We start from the raw sequence: 12,027 nt of genomic DNA, 5'->3' as shown, positions 1-12,027 counted from the left end.
GTCACTGAAATTCCTCACCACCTCACAATTCTATAAATCTACCTCCTGGAGATGGACTGCATACCTGGATGACATTTTCATAACATTTCATTTACTAATTAAAAGTAGGGGGTTTTACAACCGCATTGTAGAGTTCAATATCTTCAGCCTGAATCTTCATGGTGCTAGAAAGTCACCAAAATGTGACATCATCGATGATGTCATCATTTCTATTATGACGTCACAACACGAAATGATGTTACATTTACATTTCTACCCAATTAAGTTAAATTTGGTTTCTCCTGCTTTCCAAATCATTTTGATTTTTCATAAAAAGTTTAGTATTGCAAAAGTTATTACCTGTCAAAGTTGGGACATGTTTTTGGGACACCCTGTATATGTGAACTTTTTAAGGCAAGTACTATCTATCAAAAAATATGAAATAAAAAAAACCCAAACATTGCTTGCCTACAATTCCATTCGTTGGAAGATATTTTAGCCAATCACAACATAATTGCTAGTGGTGACAGAAGTACAGTTCGCACCCTGCAGCTATTAATGCCACATCAGTCTAGTATCAAATATACCAAGTATTTGATCCGAATTGATATCGCTCACCTGCCACCTGGTGATCATCAAACATACCATAGGCAGAAGTTTGTCAAGTTAAGATTTTTCTAGTTGACCTAGATAAATTTAAATAATGGTCAAGTTCCCTTTCGTGAACAAACAAGCAACAGTAGTCCTTCATCCCAATTAGGGATATAGAGAATTATACGCGTATGCGTAATTATGGAGTGTGAGAATGATCACTGGAAATTACTGAGACAAAGAGATTACCAACTTTTTTGTCAAAATCTGAAATGCCCATATGATAGATTTAATGTTTTCCTGTTTTTCGATTAGTTCCAATATGCAATAAGGACATTGGAATTCTGATACAAATTCTGTGTTGAAAAACAGAACAAGAATTTTGTAATTTGTGTTATTCTAAAAGTGAAATATGGTTATACTTGTGTTGTGTCTTCTTGTATACTTCATACCCGTAACACACCGCATACACGAGGCCGTCCTTACATGACCCAGGCTGTTAATAGGATGTTACTTAATCAAACAAAGAAATATGTGTTCTCCTATAATATATATTTACCCTTTTTTATCTATCTGATGTGTTTTAATTGTGTTGTCTTTTGATTTAACATAACAACGTTATAGATGGAGAATTTCATTGTGTGTTGGATATCATAAACATGGAATATACAAATCTTTTCACTGTGATTCTCTGTATATGGACAATGCCAGCAGTAGAGACGACATGCGTGATTGAGCCATACACACACATTGCACACAATGGTACATACATTCACTACGGTTGAAAAACAGAACAAGAATTTTTTAGGTCAGGTCCAATTGACCTGAAGATATATTCCTGCTCTCACAGATTTACTGGAAATGTTTACCACAGTCTCCCAAAATACACATACATAACAGGCAGAGAAATGAGTACTTGATCCGATGGTAACAGAATGGTGTACATTGGAAGAAACAATATAATGTTCCTTTCTGCTGTCAGTAAATGTGTCCATATTAAACAGACTGAATTTCCAGTTTTAATTGTCCTTTAACTGGAACATTAACTCTTGACCTGTGTTTACAACTATCATACTTATTGTGTGATATATTATAACCACACCTCTACGATCTTAGGAAGAAGTCGTGTATCAAAATATCATGTTGGTAAGATGTTCCTAACCTTGAACAAAGTCAATCCGTGTGACTTTAAATTACTTTGAATAAAGTAAATCCTTGTGAATTGAACTGAAGGTCAATGTCGCCCTTTGAACTTTATTAGCAGTCCTTCATTCCGGCGTGATAATGAATTAATTGAAGATGTTATAATAAGTTAAATTTCTTAAGAAATTATATATATATGAACCCTGTGACTTTGACCAAAGATGACTCACTTTATGCAAATGCCAAAATATGTCGATACTAATTATTCGTTTGACAATGTAGGTACCCGCCTGTGGTTTCCTTAAATATTACTTAATTATGGACAGATAACCATCGGTAATATCATGGTGTATGGCAAATCCATGGTCTTCATAAACAGGCAGGTATTGTTTACACGACAATGAAGTCATTAAGACAGTGATATTTCTGGCTTGCATTCCAGTGCACATTATTATAGTTAAACAATACACTGACGTCAGGTTGCTATATAGATAAAAATCACTCAATATCTTGCCGGCTTTAACAGCATTATACCAAGTAACTTTAAACAGAGGATACAGACATACTGAAAATTATACTACGGATCTATGATAATTGACGTTTTAAAGAGTAAGTATGAACAATATTTATTTTGATTATATATTTATAAATCTGCTTTACACTGTGATCTTTATATAATATCTGTATAAAACATATATAAAGGAAAGTAATCATACTGGTTGAATCACCTGTTGGACGATTTCATGACACAACGATTAGATTGCCCCTATCATTTCACCACATAATGTGTAATTCAAAAAGTGAAATATGGGTATATTTGTGTCATGTCTTCTTGTATACTTCATACCCGCAACAAACAGCATACAGGAGGCCGTCCTTACATGACCCAGGCTGTTAATAAGACGTTAATAACAAAGAAATATGTGTTGTCATATATCAAATTGGTCCTTTATTATTTATCTGATGTGTTTTAATTGTGCTGTTTCAGGGTCTTTTGATTTCACAAAACAACGTTATGGATGGAGCATTTCACTACTGTGATCTTTAATTGGAACAAAATACCACACTGAACCATGTAGCAATAGTTTAACATATGATCGCGCTGTCTTGATTGTGTGTTGGATATTATAAACATGGAATATACAATTCTTTTCACTGTGATTCTCTGTATATGGACAATGCCAGCAGTAGAGACGACATGCGTGATTGAGCCATACACAAACCTCACATCCTATGGTACATACATTCACTTAGGTGATATGCTCGCATGTTACCAGGACCAAACCAATACCATGCCTAGTTTTCCAGAGTACAACCAGACTTTTAAATCACTGGCATTCTATGGCAAGTGGGTGATGAGACATTTGCACAAAAGCTTGTTATCTGGAATACCTTTCATGGAACGGTTACAACTGCAGAACATAGGACTGCAACATCTGTCCTGTGATGTATTTACCAACATCAGGGAGGAATTGACGATTCTTAACCTGGATGACAACATGCTGACTCATTTCCCTGCATGCTCAGTCAATACTCTGTACCGCCTGAAGGAACTGACTTTAAGTAAAAACTTTATCAACTGTATTCCCGAACACAGTTTACCAAATTTCTTAGAAACTTTGGATGTATCGTACAACCAAATAAGTGTAGTAAACCATGCCGTGTCCACAGATGTCCACAACGAGAATCTGCTGAAAACTTTCAATATTACCGGTAATAATCTAAGTAGTATCAACAAGAATGAACTCCAACAGTTTTCAACGTTGCAAATTCTTGACGCCAGTGAAAATAAACTTGTTTATATCCATCCGAGGTCATTTATAACATCAGGTAGACATCTTCTGGTCATCGACCTATCACAGAACCAACTGACCAGTACTATTTGGTTGGCTTTAGAGAATTTACAACGCGTACAAAATCTCAACTTGTCGCACAACCAAATAGACCGCATCGATGATAATGTAATATCCAGTATAGCAAGCCTTCACACATTTGATATATCATACAACATGGTTACTGAGATAGAGACAGTATTCAGTTACCAACAGTCATTTCAGGGCCTGTATTTTCAGCATAATCGGATAACAAAGGTTAATGAACTTTTACTTGCTTTAGGAACTCATTTATGGCATAACTTTTATCTTGATTTGTCATTTAATCTTCTGACCAGTGTATATCTGACCATGGATCCTTGCTCGCACTGTACGTTTTCTGTTCATCACAATAAATTACAGTCAATATTCCTCTTTCCTAGTAGGTATAGCTTTTTTAAGTTAATTGACATCTCTTTCAATTTGTTCGAAAAAGTACCTCAAATCATACCAGACTGTATTTTTTTTAACGGATCTCATAATCCGTTTTCTACAGAAAGTGTAATGGAATTGATCAACTTAAATTTTACAAAAAAAAACATTCTTTTCGTATAATAACATCTTGAGAAACACGACCTTTATGTGTTATCAATCTTCCATCCCAGACAATGAACTCTTTGATATCAGAGACACTTTGGATCTGGCAGACAATTGTGTTCCTTCTGAATTCCTGTGTCATCTGCCAACCTTTTCAGGTAATTTAAATGCATATTTAAATCTGGACAGGAATAAAATATTGACCTTACCTAAATGTTCATTTAATTTTAGTAGTAGTTATCAAGCGCATTTTTTTTTGTCTCTGAAGGGAAACAACATCAATTTTGTGGATGAATTTTTCATTTGGTACGAAATGACGAAACTGATAAATCTAGACTTGGCTGAGAACAACCTGAACTTTTCAAGTGTCCAGACTCTTTTAAGCAATCGCCGAAATCTGTTGTATTTGAATATGTCCTTTAATAATCTACATCGACTGCCTCCCATTGAATTATCTCTTTTCGAAGAATGTTATTCCAATCACTATATGCATTGTTTTTACGAGAGCCATATGCATAGTTTTGTCGACATTAGCAATAATGCGTTAAAACATGTCACGCCATTACGAATAATGGTAGATGATAATCGAAAATATCTATATTTATTGACATTCACATTTTCTCTTCTTTCATTCGACAATGAAATAGAATTGCTAACAGATGTATTGAATTTGCATGGTTCCTTAAACAAGGGCGTCTTATGGTATTATGGTAAGCCATCAGTAAAATTTGTCTTTGATTTTAGCAGAAATAGAATAACCGAGATTTCACATCTATATAATTGCCCAGTAACTGATTTTACAGAGCAGGCGTTGGTAGTGGTAAACGTAACCCAGAACCGTATGTCAGAATTCCCCAGTTGTGCTATTCTCTCAGATAGTAACTGCCTCGGGGAAATAATTCTTTATCTTGATTTTTCCAAGAATTTCTTCCTAGCCCTACCAAGAAATGAAACGTGTGTGATTGACAAAGTTGAAATATTAAATGTCAGTCATAACCGTTTCACCGAGATACCACAACCAATTGCAAACTCATCTACCCTCCTTTACAATAACATGGGTAGTAACAAAATCTCAACTATTTCGCGAAGCGCTTTTATTGGACTTCCTAATTTAAAAGAACTAGATTTGAGTTTTAATCGTCTAACAACATTCCCTGACAGTATAAAAAGTCTATCGCGATTGCAAACATTAAATCTTGTTGGAAACAACATCTTGACTATCCCAGATGGCAGTTCGTCCTTGTGGCCGTCTTTGTCTGTGTTCCATTTCCATGGCAACCCTTTGCTCTGTTCCTGTTCTGTTGCGTGGTTGAGGAACTACACAATCACTACAGACCAAATCCAGTGTAAGTATCCGTCTGCGCTCGAGGGCAACATGACTACTTGTCTCGTTGACCCACTTTGTGTTACAAATACAAGCGTATATTCTTCAAAAGAGAACATTCAAGCTTGTGGGACAGGATTAGTAGTGAAAAGCGAAGATCAAAACATCACATGGGACCTTTCGTTAGCTCCGGTGCACACCACACCGCAATCCAATGCGGATGTTGACGTTTTTAGGGAATGTCGGAGAGTAGCCAAATTTTCATCAGTAAAAGGCGATAACTCAACACTTTTGGACTATGCTGATGAAGTAGGGGATATTGTGTGTGTAACACTGTCTGATAAAACCTGGATTAGTAATATCACAAAATGCTTGGTTCTGGATCGAACAAGAACTCAGCCAGTGGTACAAAATGTTACAATAGGCCAACATTCTGTACAAAAGGAAGTAGAAACCCCACATTATATCTACATCGGAATAATTGTTGCTCTTTCCGTTCTTCTGATCACTGCAACATGTGTAGGTCTTGGAATCCACATCGTACATAAAAGACGTCAAAGTGTTTCCAATCAGAGCAGAAGTGTACCCAACCTTTCAGGGCAAATTAATACAGAATATGAAAACTACAACGAGGGAGATATATCGCTAAATACTAACTCAAACACCGAAGTAAAGCGTTACTATGACTCGACACAGTTAGATACCTCTATGTGAATTGGTGTGCCTGTTCGGTGTCAAGATTCTGTGTGTATAATAGAAAGAATTGCCATTTTAGACACTAACATATTAGAAAATGTTATATTTATATGTGTGGCTAATACATCATTAAACACATTTAAGTATTTTCTATGTTTAAGCAACTTCATCATAAAAGATGTATTAGTGACTATTAATATAATCCAGAAATAGGGACTGAATTGTCTATCGGCCAGAAGACTGTTTAAAAACATTTCTTACTGAAATATTTGAAAATTGATGTTTTTTATTGATGTCACAATGTTTTAGCAACACCATAACAACCCTTTTATTTTCATGAATGAAAACTTTATATTTCATGCATTTGTATTCCTCATTGATTTGTTCGTTAAAAGTTCAAACATTTTAAAAGTGTAACATAATTTAGGAAATACACTATGTTATTATAATATCAAAGTATTCTGTTTTTTATTAAAGTGTGTAAATCATTCTGTTCACTTTTCACTTGTATGTGTTCTTATTTAACTCGCATATGCATGGCTAGCAAGCGAACCATGTCTTGGCTACATGCAGCCATCCATATCTTCTGATGGCAATTAATTGTGCATTTGTCAATATAGTGCATTCATTCCAACAGTTATGGTCAGATAAAGGGGTTTTGAGAAGATAATGAACAGGTGCATGAAAATGGCAAGTACATGTGGACTTAAATCGGCAAGTAACATTTTTCAAAAAATATGGAATCAATAAAAAAAACATTGCTAGCCTTCAATTCCATTCGATGGAAGATAGTTTAGCCAGTTACAACTTAATTGCTAGTGGTGATAGAAGTGAAGTGCGTATCCTGCAGCTATTAATGTCACATCGGTCTAGTACCAAATATACTAAAGTAAATATATAAATACATTATAGACAAGGATCCAATGATCCAAATCGATATCGCTCACATGGTACCTAGTGATCAACGAACATAGTATAGACAGAAGATTGGCAACTTTAGATTTTTCCAGTTGACCTAGATAAGATATGATCTCATTTACTGTAGTGCAGCAAACTCATTTGCATACGAAATCTATAGCTATTTATAGCAGCAATACTGCAATATATACAAATGATTTTGCCGCACCATAGCCACATACACTTGCCTCATCAAAGCTGTACCAAGTTGCAGCTATATTGCTACAATACATACAGTAAATTTCGTACTCAAATTATCAGAGTAGCACACATTTTCCGAACCAAAGCCGTACATAGTTGTAGCACAATAGCCGTCACTCATCCTGGTCTATACTTATAACGAGAAAGTGGAAAAGTATTAATGTAATGCCATTTCGATTCTTGTTACAAGTATGGAATTACTATGCAATGACCTATTGGATTTATTTGAAGATAAAATTGGCTTTTATTAATCATGAATTACCTTGACACTATTAAATGACAGATTTGTGTTCCGGTATACACGAGTATGTGGGACATTATCAAATGACAAATTTGTGTTCCGGTATACACGATTATTTGTGACCAATGATACTATATATAGCTGTCTCACTACATCTACTTGTAACTTGAATGATACCTTATAAATCCAACGGAAGTTAGTAGCCATAATTCTTTCTTAAACTGCAGCAATGTATCCGCAAATATTGCAACATCCCTTATGGTATCTCAGGAGGATGATTTTAGTATAATTTGCGTCACTATTCTTGCACAATGGCTTTGAAAGAAAAACTGCAATATTGCAGCCATATAGTTTAACCAAGATATATTGCTACATCTTTAATACCAGAAAGGTGCGGCTAGCCGGATTAACCTGCACGATTGCTGCAGTAACTTGCTACACACAGATCAGTGAGCTGCAATATAGCTGTTATATTGCAGCAATATTGCTGCACACGTAAGCTTTCTGTAAGCATACATGTAAGCTTCAATATGGAGTTTGAGAAAGATCACTGTAAATTTCTGAGAAATCAACAACTCCTTTGTTTGTAAATTTGTCAAAATCTGAAATGCTCACATAACGACTTACTGTTTTTTATTAGTTCAAAAATGCAACGTGGATAACTTTAACTGAATACCTTTAAGAAAATGAAGATTCTGTGATAAGAGAAAAATCGATACAGGGCAAGAAAAGTGAAAATCCTAAATGAGTTTGTGCAACCAAAAATAAATCATGATTGTGACCACCTGTAAAGAACAACAAAAGTAAAATATGAAGTAAATTATCATTTTTTATTCCTTTTTATCGTCCATATCACCTATGAACCATATGTCGTTTATAAGTACATCGACTTTATAAAAACATAAGCTACAATTGTACAGCTACGGTAAATCAACTCTATATATAGAGTCCAATATTTGGCTACAAAATGACTAGTACATATGAAGCAAAATGACTGATGCCTTACTCTCAATCTAACATAGGTCATATCATCAAACAAAGATGTAAGATGCATAATATAAGATATGATAAAACAGATTCTTAAATGATGAATATGGTCATGACAGAATTATACTAATCAATGATCAGTGTGCCGATCAGGACGATTTGGAGTGACAGTTGAGTATGAATGATAAGACTACAGGCTGGCGAGTTCATTCTGTCAAGATACACTAACCCTTATATGGAGATGAAGAAACATTAGGACTGGCTGACTGAAGCAAGGACATTTATATGTTAGAAAGCAAATACAGTACAAACAACAATATTTAAAACTCACCGAGATAATTTGTACTGTATGATAAGTATACTGCAGCGGAAAAGACAAATTAATTCAATAAAGGTCTATTGCAATGTAGATAATATGCTTCTTAATCATAATGAAAGGATCATACTTTATTGGAAGAAGCGATTGTCTATATATTCAAATTTTATCCGATAAAGGCCGACCCTGGTATGACGGGTATTAAACAGAAATCTAAATGAAAGAATTCCTCAGCTTCTTTACATGGTGGATCTCTCATTTGAATACCTTTTCATTAATTTAAAGAGACACTTACAAAATTAATAAAGTTAAAAAATTTATCAATAAAACATTGTTATTATGAACACTTGCATTTCATTGCATCAAAGCCAAATCAATTTTATACTTCGAATTCCATAGTCAAATGCAAGCTTAAATGTTTTGATAAGTGACATGGTTAATTGATTTTGAGATTGAAATGGAGAGATCATGCAAAAATTACCAAAACAATTACTTGAATAACTTATGACCTGAAAGTTCAAGCAAGCTTTAGAAATGGTTCAGGCATATCAATACTTAGTACTAATGGAAGTGACCATAATCTGGAATTTCATCGAAAAAACGAAATTAATGGAACCTGAAGCATAAATCTTGAAAAGTTGAATGACAATTTGTTCAGAAACAGCAAGTATATAAAGCACCAATAACTATTCACAACACTCACGATTCAAACGAGGAACACGTTAGAACACATAGCTGGGTTGTCTATTGTATGGTCTTTAAATTTTACGGGTGTAAATCTTGCGATTTTGTTTGGAACATATTCGCAGGATTTAGATTCATGGATCATCTTTTAAGCCTTTGGAAGCATCAGGAACGTGACAGTGTTTATGTGAAAACATGATTTTAAAAAAATCCAGATGTACATGTACGCATTATATTTCATGACTTGTATTATTTATCAAATTAATATGTACATTATATGCTATCACATGACTGTAATTAGAGAAATTTGTAAAAAAAAAATGTGTTTCCTGGTTGCATTTATATCATTTCAGTCCTTAACATTCATGCACAGCAATATATTTCCAAAAAAGTTGAAAATAAATCATGCATGCTCATTACTAATTAAAACATCTTAATTTGTATAATGTGAGGGCACATCAAATAAACGAGCTTGTCAGAAAAAAACTGATGGGTAAACCTTTTGGGTTAAAAACACTAGTTATAACAAACCAGATTTATATACCATAAACGTTTTGGGTAGCAGCACTAATTTGTAACTGGGAAATAATACCGATACAAGAACTTTTATTTTTTTGACCCAAATATGACCTTGACTGGCCTGTATTTCTGTAAATATTACAAGAACACAACATCACCATCCTAGAGTGGTTCAGTTTACCTACCAACAATTCAAGGCCCTTGATCAGTAGTTCAGTACCTAGTAGATCAGCCACATACCATGGTTACAGGTATATACTAAATGTTAACTTTCATAATTGTTTTTAAATACATCTATCTACATTGTCTATCAGGACTTATGTATATATGGAACCTTGCTCCCTGAAATAATCCATTAAAGTACAGATTTTCATTCTTCAATGCAAATGGACTGACATTTTCTTAAGCTTCCCTTAATAGATTGTTAAGTCAAAATATGTTAGGAAACTCTGAATGTTACATCATTGGTCATTTTATATCACTAAGTAACAGTCAGATTCTATAATGAAAGTTTGAATAATTATTTGTTTAGCACAGATTGCATGCTTGTAAGTATATGTAGATCAAACGTATATCTAGTCCTGATATACAATCAGATCGCTAGTTCTCGTCACCATAACACAATGGTACTAACATTGATTGTTAATTATTTTGATTCTAATGCATATAATAGAAATAAAAATGTTCACAGGCAATAGCAGAGGTTCTACTATCAATTGGAAATCATATGTTGAGCAAACTTGTAAGAGATGGACCATTTCATGTAAAATACTAAAGATAGCAAAACAAAGGCACAAACATATTTTAGCTGATGAATTCTGGTTAAGCTGCTACAATCAGATCTGCTATTGGAAACAATGTACCAGTCACAGCATTCCACCATGATTTTCTCTATATTTTTTGCAGAAATATTTGGAAATGCACTTTAAAGAACTGAAACATTTTTTAAGAAATATTATTCATATGATGATCTTTCATTTTGAAATATCTTCTCATAACATGAAGTTTTATCATAGATCCTGTGATTATAAATACATCAGCATTTTTGATAAAATGAGATAAATATGAACTAAATGCAATGCTACTGAAAGAAGTTTTCATTAAATTCAAGTGTATTTGAAATATTGTTACATCCGAATTGTATCTAATAATTCAAACCTGTTTATAAAAGACAAAAAAAGAGACACAGCAAAAATATCCTTTACATGTGTCCTTTATACAGGTCAATTATATAGTAAATTGCACCAACAGGGGTTGACCTTTATATAAAACCGTCCTTAATTTTATAGCAGGTTGGGACTGTATTAGAAACATTTTTATTTCTATTTCAAATATGATAATAAATATCTGATATATGAAACACCTGGTGTCCTTATAGTTATTATCTTATTTAAATCTTACATATTCAGTAAAAGAGATTTTCTAGGCGGAAGTGCAGTTTTAGGTTACCATAGTAACAACTTGTAACTTACACAATTGCATATCAAGGATTTCGTCATACTAGTAATACAATATTAAATCACCTAACTTCACATTATAACTCATAGTACAATATCATATACATTCATTTTCTTTCTGAATTATTATGCATTGCATTGTAGAGAACTGAATACAATCTACTAATTACATATATATAATGAATATTGTGGTACAGCAATATACATAGTGTATAAGAAACATTTAACAATATTACTCTGCTCAGCAGATAATTGTTATATTTTAATTAATTCACCCTTGAAATTTCAAAATGAACTGTTCTAGACCTTGAATTAGAAGAGTCTAAATGTGTCAACAGGGATGGGTGATATAACTACTTGCAATTATTCAATTTAACCTTTGACACCATGTATGTTAAAGCACTATTCATCATTTATTTATAAAATAAAAACAAAATGCTTCCATTCAGCGACAGATATATTAAGAGGCTATACGAACAGAAGCAGACAATGTTTCCACACCAATGACGATAGAACTAAATCAA

General features: G+C 33.6%; 2 protein-coding genes across 2 annotated transcripts; both read left to right on the top strand.

Moving 5' to 3' along the window:
- Nucleotides 1-2,185: 2,185 nt before the first annotated feature.
- LOC138307514 (leucine-rich repeat and death domain-containing protein 1-like) lies at nt 2,186-6,750 on the top strand. Its single transcript, XM_069248303.1, has 2 exons — nt 2,186-2,322; nt 2,702-6,750. Exon 2 carries the CDS (start codon nt 4,165-4,167, stop codon nt 6,157-6,159), a length of 1,995 nt encoding a protein of 664 aa, XP_069104404.1. The 5' UTR covers nt 2,186-2,322; nt 2,702-4,164; the 3' UTR covers nt 6,160-6,750.
- Nucleotides 2,892-4,089, top strand: LOC138307101 (leucine-rich repeats and immunoglobulin-like domains protein sma-10). Its single transcript, XM_069247732.1, has 2 exons — nt 2,892-3,674; nt 4,081-4,089. The coding sequence occupies exons 1-2, from the start codon at nt 2,892-2,894 to the stop codon at nt 4,087-4,089; spliced, it is 792 nt and encodes a 263-aa protein (XP_069103833.1).
- Nucleotides 6,751-12,027: the final 5,277 nt, after the last annotated feature.

The sequence above is a fragment of the Argopecten irradians genome, chromosome 14 (assembly GCF_041381155.1).
Source record: "Argopecten irradians isolate NY chromosome 14, Ai_NY, whole genome shotgun sequence".
Lineage (NCBI taxonomy): Eukaryota > Metazoa > Mollusca > Bivalvia > Pectinida > Pectinidae > Argopecten > Argopecten irradians.
This window is presented reverse-complemented; position numbering and strand designations above follow the sequence as displayed.